The sequence below is a fragment of the Stegostoma tigrinum genome, chromosome 2, assembly GCF_030684315.1.
Source record: "Stegostoma tigrinum isolate sSteTig4 chromosome 2, sSteTig4.hap1, whole genome shotgun sequence".
Taxonomy (NCBI): Eukaryota; Metazoa; Chordata; class Chondrichthyes; order Orectolobiformes; family Stegostomatidae; genus Stegostoma; species Stegostoma tigrinum.
Genome location: NC_081355.1, coordinates 28,844,037 through 28,862,209, shown reverse-complemented (window position 1 = coordinate 28,862,209; position 18,173 = coordinate 28,844,037). Strand labels below are relative to the sequence as shown.

The following is an 18,173-nucleotide window of genomic DNA, read 5'->3' as shown; positions in this document are numbered from 1 at the left end:
CCCTGATGGAAGTCCCCTGGTAGTGAGAATGGAAAAACATCCTGACACTATTGTCTATGATAATGGGAACTGCAGATGCTGGAGAATCCAAGATAATAAAGTGTGGAGCTGGATGAACACAGCAGGCCAAGCAGTATCTCAGGAGCACAAAACCTGACGTTTTGGGCCTAGACCCTTCATCAGAGAGGGGGATGGGGAGAGGGTTCTGGAATAAATAGGGAGAGAGGGGGAGGTGGACCAAAGATGGAGGGAAAAGAAGATAGGTAGAGAGGAGAGTATAGGTGAGGAGGTAGGGAGGGGATAGGTCAGTCCAGGGAAGACGGACAGGTCAAGGAGGCGGGATGAGGTGGTAGGTAGGAAATGGAGGTGCGGCTTGAGGTGGGAGGAAGGGATGGGTGAGAGGAAGAACAGGTTAGGGAAGCGGAGACAGGCTGGGCTGGTTTTGGGATGCAGTGGGGGGAGGGGATGAGCTGGGCTGGTTTTGTGATGCAGTGGGGGAGGGGAAGAACTGGGCTGGTTTTGGGATGCAGTGGGGGAACCATTTTAACTCCCCCTCCCATTCCTCAGACGACATGTCCATCATGAGCCTCCTGCAGTGCCACAATGATGCCACCTGAAGGTTGCAGGAACAGCAACTCATTTTCCGCTTGGGAACCCTCCAGCCCAATGGTATCAATGTGGACTTCACAAGCTTCAAAATCTCCCCTTCCCCCACCGCATCCCAAAATCAGCCCAGATCTTCCCCTCTCCCCACTGCATCACAAAACCAGCCCAGCTCATCCCCTCCCCTCACTGCGTCCCAAAACCAGCCCAGCCTGTCTCCGCCTCCCTAACCTGTTCTTCCTCTCACCCATCCCTTCCTCCCACCTCAAGCCGCACCTCCATTTCCTACCTACCACCTCATTCCACCTCCTTGACCTGGTATCAATGTGGACTTCACAAGCTTCAAAATCTCCCCTTCCCCCACCGCATCCCAAAACCAGCCCAGATCTTCCCCTCCCCCCACTGCATCACAAAACCAGCCCAGCTCATCCCCTCCCCTCACTGCGTCCCAAAACCAGCCCAGCCTGTCTCCGCCTCCCTAACCTGTTCTTCCTCTCACCCATCCGTTCCTCCCACCTCAAGCCGCACCTCCATTTCCTACCTACCACCTCATTCCACCTCCTTGACCTGTCCGTCTTCCCTGGATGTCCAGGCCCAAAACTTCAGCTTTTGTGCTCCTGAGATGCTGCTTGGCCTGCTGTGCTCATCCAGCCCCACACTTCATTATCTCTGACACTATTGTCTGCTATTTTTCCAGCACCCCTTCCCCACAGGGTCATCCCAACTCCCACTTATCCAGCACCAGACGAGACAGCCCTAAGATCCAATGTTGAGGTGTTATAAGTGTGAGGTGATGCACTTTGGTAGGAGTAACCAGAAGGCAAAGTACAGGGCTAATGGTAAGATTCTTAGTAGTGTAGATGAGCAGAGAGATCTCAGTGTCCACGTACACAGATCCTTGAAAGTTGCCACCCAGGTTGACAGGGCTGTTAAGAAGGCATACAGTGTTTTAGCTTTTATTAATAGAGGGATCGAGTTCCGGAACCAAGAGGTTATGCTGCAGCTGTACAAAACTCTGGTGCAGCCGCACTTGGAGTATTGTGTACAGTTCTGGTCACCGCATTATAAGAAGGATGTGGAAGCTTTGGAAGGGGTGCAGAGGAGATTTACTAGGATGTTGCCTGGTCTGGAGGGAAGGTCTTACGAGGAAAGGCTGAGGGACTTGAGGCTGTTTTCATTAGAGAGAAGAAGGTTGAGAGGTGACTTAATTGAAACATATAAAATAATCAGAGGGTTAGATAGGGTGGATAGGGAGAGCCTTTCTCCTAGGATGGTGCTGGCGAGCACGAGGGAGCATAGCTTTAAATTGAGGGGCGAAAGATATAGGACAGATGTCAGAGATAGTTTCTTTACTCAGAGAGTAGTAAGGGAATGGAACGCTTTGCCTGCAATGGTAGTAGATTCGCCAACTTTAGGTACATTTAAGTCGTCATTGGATAAGCATATGGACGTACATGGAATAGTGTAGGTTAGACGGGCTTGAGATCGGTATGACAGATTGGCACAACATTGAGGGCCAAAGGGCCTGTACTGTGCTGTAATGTTCTATGTTCTATGTTCTATGTTTGACTCCTGACAGTTATGCACACTTCCTTTTCTTTCTTGGGAATTGTTGATACTGACATTAGGGCAGGTAACAGTATGCACACCCCCTACACTTTTACAAGGGAAATGCTTGGTGGAGCACTTGCAACTTGATGAGATAGAGAAAATAAAGCAAGTTATTCTATTTCAGCTCTCACCTGGGAATTAACCTGTAATGTTAGACAACAGCAATAAGCATCCACGGAAATTATAATACGGTAAGGGGCAAGAGTTGTGGCCCACATTACTGCATAGTGAATGTATGTTTCGGGCAGACAGAAAGATGTCTTGCCTCTTCCTGACTACAACTAAGATTCAGGAGGAATGACCACAGATTGTCCTGCCCTGGCAAATGCTGTTGCCAGTCCTACTCGTGCATTTACTCCATGCTAGGGAAAATGTGTTTGTTGTGTGCAGAAGGGGTTTAATGCACAATGGACGGCAATAAATATTTGAGACACAGTTGAGGCTATGTAGCAATATCTCCAGCATTCATGATTTTATGCATTGATACTTTTGTTTAAGCATTCCAAAAGAATATTATATTATGGTGTTAACCACCAGGTATGATGTTACTTTATCACTGTTCTACTCTTGTCTCTTATAGCCACACAACTAACATTGGTTAGCATTCCAATATGTCCCAATAAAATGACTTTTTATATTTATGATTTTCAGAAAAACAAGCCATTTAAAATCTTCACAGGAAGAACATGAATAACATATAATAAAGCTGTTATACTACTCTAGCAATGGCGTGATTAATCCCATGCACAAAGCTCTGCTCCAAATATAGTACTGTTAATATCTTCATTGCATTTGTCAGCGAATCTCAAAAATGTTGGCAGACAAGTGGCTGTTCTATAATTATTTCAGACATAAAATTAAACTTAGTTAATTTAAATTCATTTAAAGTGTAATAACATTAGAAAATAACCTCAGTTTTAAGTAAAAAGCAATTGGAATTTGAGATAAAATATACAATGACATTTTTATTAAAATTATGTTCTTGGACCTTATTCTAAGTGGCAGAGTCTTGACATAAATGAAATTTTGATTCACCATTACATTAATACCCTTATCTAACATAAATAAGCATCCTTTAAAAATATTTTAATTTTCAAAGCACAAATTTTCAGTGCTTCTTTGACTCCAAACTTTTTTAGCAGTGGGGCAATTGGGAAAATGTGCTCAAACTGCCTTGTTGATTATATCAGTTTTGCAATATTTATTTGTCTAAATTTTTGCTTGAGCTAATCTGTATTAGATTGATCTAAACATGAAGTCTGCCATGAAGGCCTCTTGTGGCACAATGATACTGTCCCTATCTCTGAGCCAGGAGACCTGGGTTAAGTTCTATCTGCTCCAGAGGTGTATAATATCTCTGAGCAAGTTGATTTGGGAAAGTACCTAAAGTCCTTTGTGAATCAGGGATGGTTCCAATCATAATTAATTGTCAACTGGAACATGGCCAATGGGGCTTAAAATTTACAGAATTATACTAATTTAAACTGATGATTCATTCAAATAATTGTTGCAGTTCAAGATTCAGGTCAATCAGTAATTTGTAACTTCAGGTGGCTGATTCTGAACCAATTCAAATGGTATGTAATTATACCATCAGAATATGAAACAGACCCCTAATTAAAGCTTCAATGGTTGTTGGTCAATGCAGCTGCAGATTATCAATGTTGGATTGTTGTGGCCACAGATTTTGGGCTGTTGTGGCATAGAGGTAGTGTCCTACCACTGAGTCAAGACTTCAGGTTCAGGTCCAACCTGCTTCAAAAAAATGTACATTAGATTCTGGATACAACGTGAGGACACCCCAGACATATTTAGTTGGCAGTGATCAGCCAACCTGATGTGAAGGGACACTTAGTTTTGTGGACAGAAAATGTTCTTGGCATGTTAACATTTCTAATCGTCCTGTTCAGAGACAGTACAATACACTTATGAAGCAGGTTAAGGCTTGAACCCTGGCTCAGTGGTAAGGACACTACCTATTCATTATGAGAATCCTTATATTGCCTTTTTGATATATCCAGAAGTGTTCTTACACACAACTGAACAGTTTTATTTCCATCACCAAATCTCCTGCGGTAAGAGACAAAAAAACTGCAGATGCTGGGTTCCAAGCTGGACAAACAGGAGGCTGGAAGAACACTAGGCAGCTTCTGGAGGAATGGTATTACCTGAAACATTGATTTCTCCTTTCCTCCAAATGCTGCCTGGCTTGCTGCGTTCTTACAACCTCCTGTTTGTCCACCTCCTGTGGTATGTTGCCTTTTCCAATATTTTCTAATATTAATTGTAGTTTTCAGCATTTTTCACATTTGCTCAGGCATGGAAGCAGTCTACGTCCATATGCAGCAAGACCTGGATGGCATTTGAGCTTGGGCTGATACGTGGCAAGTTACACTCATGCCACACAATTGCCAGGCAATTGACACCTCCAACAAGGCGGATCTAACCATTTCCCCTTGAAAGTCAATGGCATTACCATCACTAGCTTCCACATTACCAACATCCTGGGTTTTATCATTGATAACCATTAGACCAGACATATAATCATAGTGACTGCAGGAACAGATCAGAGGCTGAGAATTCTACTGTGGTTAACTCACCTCTTGATTCTCAAAGCCTGGCTATTACCTATAAAACACAGGTCACGAATGTGATGGAATATTCTCCACATGCCTAAATAAGTGCATGTTCAATAACACGAAAGAAACTTGACATCATTCAGGACACTGCAGTTTGCTCGATTAGAACCCACCAACTACCTTAAGTACTCAGCCCCATCGGCACACATTGGCAGCAGTGTTTACTCTATACATGATGCGTCACAGCAACACACCATGGTGACTTTTACAGCACTTTTCAAACACACAAAGTAGAGTGACTAAAAAGACTAAGCTAGTAGATGCATGGGAACACCACCACATGCAAGTTCCCCTCCAAGCCAGACCTAGCACTATGTTGCTGTTCCTTTGCTGTGTGAGTCAGAATTCTGGAACTTCATAACAGCATTATGGGTCTACCCTACATGGACTGTAGTGATTCAAAAAAGGCAACCCACTACCACCTTCTCAAGGACAATTAAGGATGGACAACAAATGCTGAACTTGCCAGCAATGCCCACATCTTGTGAAAGGACTTTTAAAAATCACAATAGTGACTACACTTCAGAAGTTCGTACTTGACTGTAAATACATTGGGATATGCTGATGTTATGAAAGATATTACAGAAATTTAAGTTTTCTTTGTATGTATTCAAGTTGCTATGCTCTTTTGAACCTTAAACCAAAATCAAACAAGTCTATCAGGTAGTGAAGCTTCACAGATCATTTCCTTTATCATTATGTTTGTGATTCTGTATGAGACCAGGCACCGATACAATATTCTGCCAAGAGGGAGAGCAAGCTAACGTTTCAAATCTAGATGACTCTTCATCATATCTGAAGTGACATGTGGAGGGGGCAGTATTTATGCTACGGTGGGATGTAAAGTGCTGGTGAAGACAAGATGTTGATAGTTAAGATTAAGTAATCTAAATGTGAGAATGGCAGAATAATAGGGTGTGGAGCTGGAGGAACACAGCAGGTCAGGCAGCATCAAAGGAGCTGGAAAGTCAATGTTTCAGGTTTACACCTTTCATCAAGATTGGGGAGGGGAAAGGAAGCTGGGAAATAAATAGGGGGAGGGAGGTGGGGCTGAGGGAAGGTAGACGGGATGATAAGTGGATGCAGGTAGAGAGTAGCGTAGATTGGTCAGTGGGAAAGGTGGGGCAGATATGTGGGAAAGAGGGTGGACAGGTACTGTCAGGTCAAGGAGGAGGGAATGGGAGGGAGGTTTAGACATGGGATGAGGCCAAGGGTGGTGAGATTTTGAATTCAATGTTGGGACCAGCAGGCTGTAGGCTCCCAAGGTGGAATATGAGGCATTGTTCCTCCAGTTTGTGTGGTATCATTGTGACAATGGAGGAGGCCCAGGATGGACTTGTCACCAAGAGATTGGGAGTGGGAGGGAGTGTTAAAATGGTTAGTAACTGGATGGTTGCTAGTTGATTATTGAAGGTGTAGTTGATTATAGCATGCAGAACGCAGATGCTCTGCAAATCGGTCACCGAGTCTGCGCTTGGTCTCACAGATGTCGAGGAAACCACATTGGGAGCAATGGATACAGCAAAACAGATTGGAGGATGTATCAGTGAATCCCTGTTAGTTATGGAAAGATTGTCTGGGATCTTGGACAGAGGTGAGGGGGGTGGTGTAGTGCCAGGTGTAGGACCTCCTGCAGTTGCAGGGAAAGGAGTCCAATGTGGTGGGGTTGGTGGGGAGTGTGGATCAGATGAGGCAGTCATGGAGTGAATGGTACCTATGAAAGGCAGTCAGGAGTGGAGAGGGAAATATCTCTTTGGTGGTGGGAATGGATTGCAGGTGTGGAAGTGGAGGAGGATGATGTGCTGTACGTGGAGGTTGGTGAGTGGTAAGTGAGGGCCAGGAGAACTCTCTCCTTATTTTTGTAGGGGGGAGGGTTGTGAGGACAGAAAGGTGGGAAATGCAAGAGATGCAGTTGAGGGCATCATGAGTCTACAGAGAGGTAAGTTGCGGTCCTTGAAATAAGAGGACATCTGGGATGTCTGGGAGTGGAACACTCCATCTTGGGAGCAGATGTGGTGGAGGCAGAGGAATTGTGAGTAAGGGATCGCATTCTTGCAGAAGTGTGGGTGAGACGAGGTGCAGTCAAGGTAGCTATGGTTTGAAATAGATGTCAGTGTTGAGACAGTTACTGGAGATGGAGACAGTGAGGTCCAGGAAGGGAAGGGAGGTATTGGAGATGGTCTGGGTGAATTTGAGGTTGGGGCAAAAAGTGTTAGTAAAGTTGCTGAACTGTTCAAGCTCTTTATAGGAGCACAAGGCAGCACTGATACAGTCATCGGTGTAGCGGACAAGGTCAGAAATCACACGGCATCAGGTTATGATCCAACAGGTTTATTTGAAAACACAAGCTTTACGAACCATGCTCCTTCTTCAGGTGTTAGTAGTTCAAGTGTTAGCACTAACACCTGAAAAAGGAGTAAAGCTCAGAAAGCTTGCGTTTTAAAATAAACCTGTTGGATTATAACCTGGTGTCATGTGATTTCTGACCTCAACCAGTACAACTCTGGCACTTCTACATCAATGGAGTGGAGCAAGAGGTGAGTGATGGTGCCAGTGTAACAGTGAAAGAGGGACTGATCCATGTATCCCAACAAGAGGCAGGCATAGCTCGGACCCATACGGGTGCCCATAGCCATCCTATTAGTTTGTAGGAAGTGGGAGGAGTTAAAAGAAATGTTGTTGAAGGACAAGTTCCATTAGGTGGATAAGGGTGTCTGTGAAGGGAGACTAGTTGGGCCTGTGGGAGAGGGAGAAGTGGAGCACTTTTAGGGCATCTGTGTGGGGGATACGTGTGTACAGTGATTTAATGTCCATGGTGAAGATGAGGGGTTGGGAGCCAGGGAATTGAAAGTCTTGGAAGAGATGGAGGGCGTGGATCGTGTTCCAAAAGTCAGTGGGGAGTTCCTGGACAGGGTCCGGAGAAAGACAGAGTAAGGGTCTGCTTCCACCCATGTGACTGTCTCAGGAGTATGTGTGAATGGCAACAGTCTCCAAGCTCATTCCCTGCTCCAGCTCTACATCTAGCCCCAGCCCCAAGCCCTGCAGTGTATTCACCATACCCCCAGACTTCCCCCTCACTGAGGATGAATAGTCAGTCCTCAGCAAAGGACTCACCTTCATTCCCCTGTGCCCACATATCAATGAATTCTGTTCACATCTGGATCTCAAACTCTCTTTCTGCCGTCTCCACCTCCCGCTCCGCACCCATTTCTTTGACCAGGAGTTTAGCCCACCGTACACAGACCCAGTCTCTTGCATCTACCAAATCTCATCCTCCTGGACACCACCCAAAGCCTCCTACCCTCCCGCAACCTCTTCATCTCCAACTGCCGTAGCGACATCATCTCATGTCAACCTCTCCACCCCTCTCACTCACTTCAACCTCTCCCCAATGGAACGTGCAGCCCTCCGCTCCCGCTAACCCTAACCTCACCATCAAACCCACTGATAAGGGGGATGTGCGGAGGTGGAGTCAGGCGCCAACTCTCCAACATCTCCTCCTACTGCTCCCTTGATCATGACCCCACCCCTGATCACCAAACCATCATCTCCCAGACCACCAATAACCTCATCACTACAGGAGGCCTCACACACACAGCCTCCAACCTAATCATTCCCCAACCCCGCACTGCACGTTTCTATCTCCTTCCCAAAATCCACAAACCTATCTTCCCCGGTTGACCTACTGTCCCTGCCTGCCCCTGCCCCACTGGACTCATCTCCACCGACCTTGACTGTCTCACCCCACACGCTGTCCAGGAACTCCCCACCTATCTTTGGGACACTACTACTTCATGTTCACCATGGGCATTCACTCACTGTACACACATATCCCCCACATAGATGCCCTGAAGGTCCTCTGCTTCTTCCTTTCTCGCAGGCCCAACTAGTCACCCTTCACCGACACCTCATCCACCTAATGAAACTTGTCCTTCCCCTCAACAACTTTTCTTTTAACTTCTCTCACTTACTACAAACTAAAAGGATGGCAATAGGCATCCATACCAGTCCAAGTAATGCATGCCTCTTCAAAGGATACGTGGAACAGTCTCTCTTCTGCTGTTACACTGGCACAATCCCTCACCTCTCCCTCCTCTGCACTGATGACTACATTGGCACTGCCTCATACTCCCATGAGGAGCTTGAACAATTCATCACATTTACTTTCACCCCACCTCAAATTCACCTGGACAGCCTCTGATACCGCCCTCTCCACCCTAGGCCTTGCCGTCTCCAGCTCCAGTAACTGTCTCAGCACCGACTGATTTCAAACCCAACGACTCCCTTGACTACATCTCCTCTCACCCACCCTTAGTCACAATTCCTCTGCCGCATCTGCTTCCAAGATGGAACGTTCCAATCCCGGACATCCCAGATTTCCGCCTACTTCATGGATCACAACATCCCCCTCAACCACATCTCTTGCATTTCCCACACTTCTAAGCTCATAACCCCTCCCCCCAATGAAAATAAAGATAGAATCCCCCTGGTTCTCACACACCACCCCAACCTTCACATCCAGCGCACCATTCTCCGCCATTTCCGCCACCTGCAATCCAACCGCACGACCAAATAGATATTTCCCTCCTCACTCCTATCTGCCTTTTGTCGGGACCCTTCACTCCGTGACTCCCTTGTCCGCTCCACACACCCCACCAAACTGGGCACCTGTCCCTGCAAGTGCAGGAGGTGCTATATCTATCCCTACACCTACAACTCCACTCTCACCTCCGTACAAGGCCCTAGATGATCTTTCCAAATCCAACAGGGATTCACCTACACATCCTCCAACCTGGTCTACTGTATCCGTTGCTTGTGACGTGGCCTCCTCTACAACAATGCAATCAAGCGCAGACTCAGTGACAGATTGGTAGCGCGTCTGAGCTCTGTACACTATAAGCCACAACACCTTTCAATTGTCAACTTTTCTAACTCCCCCTCCCAGTCTCACTCCCTTAGTGACATGTCCATTCTGGGCCTCCTCCAGTGTCACAATGCTCTCACACACAAACTGGGGGAACAACACTTCATATTCCAGTTCAGGAGCCTACAGCCCGATCACCTCAACTTAGGAGTTCACCAGTTTCAAAATCTCCCCACCCATGGCCTCATCCCATGTCCAACCCTCCCTCTCATCCCTGCCTCCTTGACCTGACACTACCTGTCCACCTTCTTTCCCACCATCTGCCATTCCCTTCCCACTGACCAATCTCCAATACTCCCTACCTGCATCCATCTAGCATCATCCCACCTATCTTCCCACAGCCCCACCCACCTTCCCCTATTTCCCAGTTCTCTTCCCTCTCCCCAGTCCTGGCGAAGGGTTTTAACCCAAAATGTTGACTCTTCTGCTCCTCTGATGCAGCATGACTTGATGTGTTCATCCAGCTCCACACAATATTGAATCTGGCTCCAGCACCTGCAGTTCTTGCTACCTCAGAATAATGGTGTGTCTAACTGCTGGACTTGAAAGCGCAGACAGTCCCACTGAGGTGACAATGTAACAAGTAAAGCTAAAAGGAAGAAATAGAAATTGGTTCACAATTTGAAGGCGTGGAATTCAATATTAAGTCCAGGAGGTTGTAAAGTGCCTAGTCAGAAGATGAGATGTTGTTCCTCAGTTTACGCTGTGATTCACTGTAATATGCTCAGGACAGAAAAGTGGACCCAGCTTCAGCGTTTGTTGTTTTCAGTACAGATTCCATCATCTGCAGTAATTTGCTCCTTTATTCTGCCAAGATAATAAAACTCTGGGCATGCGGATACCAGCCAGCCGGACTGCGCTTGCGCACATTGAAACATGTCAGTTTCCGGAGTTGGATCCCTGAGACAGAATTGTTACTCTGTTGCGAAGGGATACATTCTAATTTCGAATTCTGCCTGGATTTTTCGAACCCCGCGCAGTTCGTTGCTTTGTATATTCCGTGATGTAGTAATAACAATGTTCTGGACAGCCGGTCTTTATTCGTATTTGCGAAAGTTACGTTAGGAGGTCGCTTTTAATTTAGACACTTTACGGCTGTTGTTGTTTTCTTCCGGGAGAGAACTTCATGCCCTTCATCGCTGATACGATCAGTTATTGGGTCCCAGTTATTCTTTGGCTGTGAAGGAAGTTCAAACAAGAATTGAATGGAGATCTACGGACTATCCAGGTGTTTGCTACGTTCTTTCAAAGAGCGGGCCATTCTTAAAGCCGGTCTCGTTAATTTTTCATCTTTTAAATACGGTTCCATGTGTAAGATTTCAAAGTGTGTGTGTGAAACAAGAACATCCGCACCGCATGTATGCGGATTGGAAATTCATCCCCAACATATCTTCCAGTTCAGCTCAAGCAGCCAGTGTGAGTATGTATTTCGGGTGCACAAATTTATTGAAGCTGTATTTACGTTATAAGGCGTCATGGCAGTAAATGCAGAAAAGTGGAGCACGTACAGTTTGACTAGACTAATAATTGGTGGATCTTGGAAGCGAAGACACTTCCCATTGAGTTCTATTGTCGTGAGAGGGAAGAACAGGAAAAAGTGAACATATAAGAGCGAGGTTCAAGCTCGAACAATATTATAGGGATAGAAAGGGAAAATGATCAACTGAAAGGGTGTTGATATGGAAAATAAATCAGTAATTAGTCAGTCCTTGCTAGATGAGAGGTTGCATGTCTTCTAGAACTTCCTTGTTTCTCCATCTTTGGCCTTCATCATCCACCTTGCTTCAAACCCAGCCACACCTTCAGAACACAGAGCTCACCATTGTGGGTAGACCGCTGCACACTTCCCAGCTGATGAGTTCAAAGCCAACTTTCTCCAAGTGGCTTTCAGAGTACCTTTGAGAAGTTTCCATTGGCTGCCTTGTGATGTTTGACTGTTGGTGAATTGAGAATAGACTTTGCACGTTGTAATGCAAGTATTCGATGCACTGATGTAGTAGCTGACCCTGTCCAGTTGCTGCATGAGTGTACCGCCTTTTAAAAGAAACATCAAGGTTTAGGGTCGCACCTAAATGTTGAAAAGGCAAATGTCCTCTGATAACCAAAACTGGCCCCCCTCAAAATTTCCAAGCTTATTGGGCTGTAGGTTGCCTCCTGGAGGTAGCTGATCATTTTGTAACCAGGCGTCCCAATCAAGAGTCATAGACTTGAAAATCCTACACAGAGTTCCATGAATCTTAACTAGCCATCACTAGTAGGCATGCACAAAGGTTGCAGTCTACCAGGTAGCTGGCCTTCTGACACATGTTCCTGTGAAATGTGGTGACATATCACCGACCTCTCAGAAAGTAAAAGACTTAACATTGGCATTACACATCGAGAATCTGACATGTCGCTGGATAGGTAGCCACGAAACTAACACAAGCATCCTTCAGTAGATGACCACAAACTGGATACCATGATGGTGTGTTTTGTCCATGTTACTGTTTTGACAAAAGCATTGTTTTCTAATAATCAATAATAAATCTAATCATCTTGCAATGATTAACATAGAATACAGCAGCACAGAACAAGGCTATTTGGTGCTATGAAAATGTTTCACAATTTGGCCTACTCCTCTTTCTTCTCCGCAGCCTTGAAATTTTTCCTATTTCAGATTTCCAGCCAATTTCATGTAGGTTTTAATTTACCAGTGGGACGTGGGCATTGTTGGCTAGACTGCATTTATTGCCCATTCCTAGCTGCCTGTGAAGTTGATGATAACCTGCCTCCTTGAACCGCTGCAGTCCACATGCTTCAGGTTGACCCTCAATGCCCTGAGGGAGGGAAGTCCAGGATTTTGACCCAACAACAGTGAAGGAACAGCGATATATTCCCAAGTCAGTATGGTGAATGGCTTGGAGGGGAACTTGAAGGTGGTGGCGTTCCCATATATCTGTTGCCCTTGTCCTTCTAGATGGAAGTGGCCTTGGGTTTGGAAGGTGCTTTCTAAAGGATCTTTGGTGAATTTCTGCAGTACATCTTGTCGAAAGTACACACTGCTGGTGCTACTGAGCATCAGTGTGGAGTGAGTGGATGTTGGAGGATATGGTGCCAGTAAAGCAAGCTGGTTTGTCCTGGATGGTGTCAAGCTTCTTGAGTGCAGTTGGAGCTGCACCCATCCAGGCAAGTGGGGTTTATTCCACCAGTCTCCTGACTCGTGTCTTGTAAATGGTGGACAGTCTTTGGTCAGTCAACAGGTGAGTTACTCACTGCAGTACTTCTAGCATCTGACCTGCTGTTGTGGCCACTATTTATATTGCAAGTCCAGTTGCCGCCTTGGTGAACGGCAGTCCCTTCTCAGGATGTTGATAATGGAGGATTCAGTGATGGTAACACAATTGAATGTCAAAAGATGGTGATTCGATTGTCTCTTATTGAAGATAGCCATTGTATTGCATTTATGTGGCACGAATATCACTTGCCTCTTGCTAGCCCAAGCCTAGATATTGTCCAGATCTTGTCGCATTTGAACATTGGCTGCATCAGTATCTGAAGTCTCATGAATTGTGCTGAATATTATGCACTCACCTGTGAACATCCCCACTTCTGACTTTATGATGGAGGGAATGTCATTGATGAAACAGCTGAGGATGATTAGGCCTAGGCCACTGCCCTGTGGAACGCCAGCAGAGATGACATGGAGCTAAGATGACTGACCTTTGTGACCGCAACCGTTTTCTTGTGTGCCAGGTATGACTCCAACCACTGGAGAGTTTGCCCCGATACCCTTTGATTCCAGTTTTGCTCGGTTTCCTTGACACCAGCCTGGTCAAATGCAGCCTTGACATCAAGAGCTATCACGGTAGCTTCACCTCTGGAATTCATCTCTTTTGTCCAAGTTTGAATCAAGGCTATAATGAGGTCAGGGGCTGAGTGTCCCCGGTGGAACCCAACCTGGGCATCACTGAGCAAGTGCTGCTCGATAGCACTGTTAATGAAACCTTCAATCACTTTACTGATGCTCGAGAGTAAACTGGTGGGGCGGTAATTTTCCATGTTAGATTTATCCTGTGTTTTGTGTACAGGACATACCTTGGCAATTCTCCACATTGTTGGATAGATGCCAGTGTTATAACTGTACTGGTCACTTGTCTAGGGAAGCAACAAGTTCTGGAGGTCAGGTCTTCAGTACCATTGCTAGAATGTTGTCAGGGCACATAGCCTTTGCAGCATACAATTTGTTCCCTTTGAATCCACTGCTTCCATTCTTCCAGGTAATGCCTTCCATAATGTATTATTTTCAAGGATTAACAATGGCCAAAAGCAACATCCTTTGCACCTAATATTAGCACATGGATTGTATACCAATCTCTCCTGTACTACTATTAGCGTTCCCATTGGCTTGGAATTTGGTGCATCCCCATCATCTGTTTCTCTTGCTTTTCCTCCCGCTTTGACAATAGGATAAAAGAGATCATTTTCTAGACTTCTCCTGCTCTAAGGAAGAGTTCTTGGATGTTAAACATTAACTCTGTTTCTCCCTCAACACACAGCATCAGACCTGTTGAGTTTTTCTGGCACTTTATTTTTATTGCAGAATCCTACTATTTCAGTATGGCATCTTCTGTAAGAAAGCCTATTTAAGCATAAGAAGCAAAACATCTGTTTGTCAACTCCAAACTACCTTTTAAAAGAAAAGGAAATTGGAATTATTGAAGATTGGATGTTGACTTCATTGCAACAACTGGCACTTGCCGAGCCTACAATTAAATAAAAATGAAAAGTTATTTCATGTAAAGACTAGACCAGGGAGTGTAAAATTAGGAGATGCCAGAAGAGGAAGGCTTTGATAACTCTTGGGTGCTGGTATTGGATGAAGTAACAAGTCAAGTAGACTTAAAGAAGAAATTTTAGGTTATTATCTAGATGACACACAGTCACAGCTTTGAGGTGAAACAATAACTTGCATTGCATTATTGGCATTGAACTGAAAAAATAAGCATGGTTGAAGTTAAGAACAGGAATAGACCATTTCCCCCTTCTGCCTTTCAGTTAGATCATGACTGAAACGGTAGTGTGTCTCTCTTACTCATCAAATGTGACAGCTCCATTGCAAATATTGAATCAAGCTAGAGTAATTTAGCCTAGTGTTAGTTTATTGGGGAAGTTTATCTCTGGGTCATTCACTACACAAGTTTTCAGTAACCTGCGCTCCATCTGATGTCATCTCCATGTATATGGTGTGTAATTGTCTAAATTATCGCAAGGCTGCATTCAGCATCACATGCCATGCTAAAATGGATTTAATTTAACATTAGACAAAGAAATAAATAATTGGCTTTCATGCACTTTCGTGACATTAATGTTTCAAAACATTTCACAATGCACGAAATAGACTTTTCAAATATGGTCTATATTGGGATCGTGAAATGATATGGCATCCATTTTGCACACGATCAGATTAGGTGAACAAGTACAGTTTTTTAGCGATGCTGAAAGTCAATGGGATTAGGCTAGGAAGTCTGAACCTTTTGATTCAGTCCTGAACAGCCCTAGGCCTCTCAGCCCAAGAACCCAATGTAATTTCTCCCCTCAAAGATCCCAGTCTTGCTGTTCCTATTTTCTGTGCTAAATCTTTATCATATTTAATGACTTGTAGGTAATGTTGTCTGAGCCTCATCTGTGCTAAATAATTTTTAGTTTCTATATTTCGTAGCAAACCAGCATACAGGTTTACTTGTTTGTGTAGAAAGCAAGTCTTTAATATTTACATCTTTTGGATTTCTTCAGTAATTAGTTGGCGAAACCGCAGTACAGACTCTTCACAAACAACACTTGTCAGTGTGATTCCAGTATTTTCTGTGGTAAGTATAATCTGTATTTTTTTTAAATTCACAGAAAATATGCAAGTACCACATTAAGAATATTTATTTTACAGATGAGATATGACAGTGCTGGGAATGTAAACTCCTTTGGTAAGTTTGCCTTCAACTATCTCTTATAATTTCCAAATGTATTTGTTGTCAGGAGAAATTCTTGTTGTATCAATTTGTAAATCAGTCTTAATCTCAATCTCCTTGTGGTGCCAATCCCTCACTACATAGTCATCTTCTTAATTGCTTATCCTATGTGCATCTTCAGTGGCCCAATAAAAGAAACTAGCAGGTAGTTCTCATTTAATTTTAAATCCTTCTATCATTTTAGAATGGGCAGGCAATCAGGTCTGTTTCACCAATAACTTGCATTTATATAACACTTATTTAATGCAGAACAAGGCCCCTTGCTGCTTCACAGATACATAATTAAGCATGAAACCAATAAAACTTAATATTGTATATAGTAAGAACTGCAGATGCTGGAGTCAGAGATAATACAGTATGGAGCTGGAGGAGCACAGCAGACCAGGCAATATCACTGGAGCAGGAAAGTTTATGTTTCGGATCGGGACCCTTTTTCAGAAGAAAGCACCTGACCCGAAACGTCAAGTTTCCTGCTCCACTAAACTTAATATTGGGTTGAGGTTGGAAAATCTAAACTTTAGATGGATTTTAAGGGAGAGTGGAGGGATTTATAGAGGATTCCAAAAAGAGGGCATTTCATGCTGTAAAGTTAACTGCCTCCTGTTGAGCTTTGCTTTGAATTTCTTAAAGTCAGTCGATTTAATTTTCATCAACAATAGACATTGGGCAAACAGTGGTGATGGGTCATGGCACCTCACTGCTCTTTGCAAGAGACCTAAGCCATTTTACAAATTCTGCCCCCTTACATCTGATTAGATGTTTGCATTCCATGGTTTTGCAGGGCTGATTCCATAGACAGCTGTTCAGAGCCTAAATCTGTTGAGGCATGCGTGCAAAGAGTGGGCACTAAGTTAATGTAACATGATGAAATTCATATTAATGCTGCTGAATGTTTAGTTTGCTGTGTGGTTTAAGTGGCAGAATGAGTCTGCTTATACTTAAATTCAGTGGCACCATCTCTGGTGTATTTGTTTTTCTTAAGTTGTGAGAGGTTGTAAATGTTCCCAGTTTATTGCACAAACCGATTCAATGATAGTGATTTTTTTCATTGTAGAACGAAAGAAGACAGAACTGTACCACGAACTTGGCCTTCAGGCTCGAGATTTACGGTTTCAACATTTAACAAGCATTAATACGAGGAACAATTGTATCATCCTCAGAATGGAGGTAAGAAGGTTCTCAGTGATGCTTCTGGTTAATTCAGTGTTGAAAAGCTCTCTCTTTCATTGCATTCACGGGGTAAGCATAACAGAAACATGATTGGCATCTCGAACGCATTCTTAGTTGCTCTTGAAGTGAACATTTTTACTTAAACTGCTGTAGTACCTATAATGAAGGCACTCTGACCAAGCTGTTAGGGAATTCCATGATCCTGGGGCAGGGAAAATGAAAGCATAGGAATGTACGTCCAAATCAGGGTGATACATGACCTGGAGGTCATGGTGTTCCCATTTGTCTCTGTCCTTAAAGAGGGAGAGACCCATTGGAACTGGGAGAAGAGTGCATCAGGTCAGTTTCATTGTGCAACTGACTGGAAGAATAGAAACAAATACAGAAAAAACTGGAGAAAATCAGATTTCGCAGTTTCACTGAAGAAAAAAATAGAGTTAATGTTTTGGAAATGGGGTTAGCTTTGTTTTTAAAGGAAAGTATGTGTGATGCTGAGTAATGACATAAGTGCAAGAGATCATGATGTGGAATCAATTTAGTGGAAATGAAATCAAAAGAAAAAAGTCACAGGTGGAGGTTGCCTATCGGCTTGCAAAGAGTTGCTTCGCTGTAGGACAAAGTATAAATCTAATAATAATGGAGATGTGTAAGAAGGACGCTACAATAGCCATGTGGGTGATTTAATCTGACAAATCAAGTGGGCAAAGGTAGCATGGAAGACAAATTTCTAGAGACCATTAAGGATTGCTTCTTAATAATAAAGGTTAGCAAGGAGAAATGTTAGATGTAATGTATTTGGATTTCCAGAAGGCATTTGATCAGATGTCACATAAAAGACACAGGATAGGAGGTCACAGTATTAGCAGTAATGTATTAACTTGGATTGATTAACACACAAGACAGAAAGTGGAGACTGACAAGACTGTTTTAGGTTTGAAAGTTTGTGACTAGTAGAGTGCTGCAAGGATCAGTCCTCTGACTTCAATTGTTTACTATCTTTATTAATGATTTGGGTCTAGTCAGAACAGAATAATTTATCCATGTTTTCTGATAATCAAAAATTTGTAGCAGGCATTTTGTAATCAGTGCATTACAAATCTGCAAGACGATATGGATGCGTTTATTGAGTGGGCAAAAACTTGGCAAATGGCGTTTGATGTAGGAAATGGTGAGGTCATGCACTTTGATAGCAAGATTAATTAAATGGAGAGAGACAAAAAAGTG

General features: G+C 43.9%; 1 protein-coding gene across 4 annotated transcripts in view; it reads left to right on the top strand.

Moving 5' to 3' along the window:
- The first annotated feature begins 10,661 nt into the window (after positions 1-10,661).
- Positions 10,662-18,173, top strand: part of mrs2 (magnesium transporter MRS2) — a 48,466-nt gene continuing 40,954 nt past the window's right edge. For 3 of the 4 annotated variants that reach the window (XM_048524571.2, XM_048524581.2, XM_048524562.2), the window contains exons 1-4: positions 10,662-11,193; positions 15,550-15,623; positions 15,698-15,734; positions 16,834-16,946. In XM_048524571.2, coding sequence (XP_048380528.1) covers positions 10,983-11,193; positions 15,550-15,623; positions 15,698-15,734; positions 16,834-16,946 — 435 coding nt within the window. In that variant the 5' untranslated portion in view covers positions 10,662-10,982. The remainder of the gene's footprint in view (positions 11,194-15,549; positions 15,624-15,697; positions 15,735-16,833; positions 16,947-18,173) is intronic. The other variant, XM_048524586.2, reaches the window with a different exon arrangement.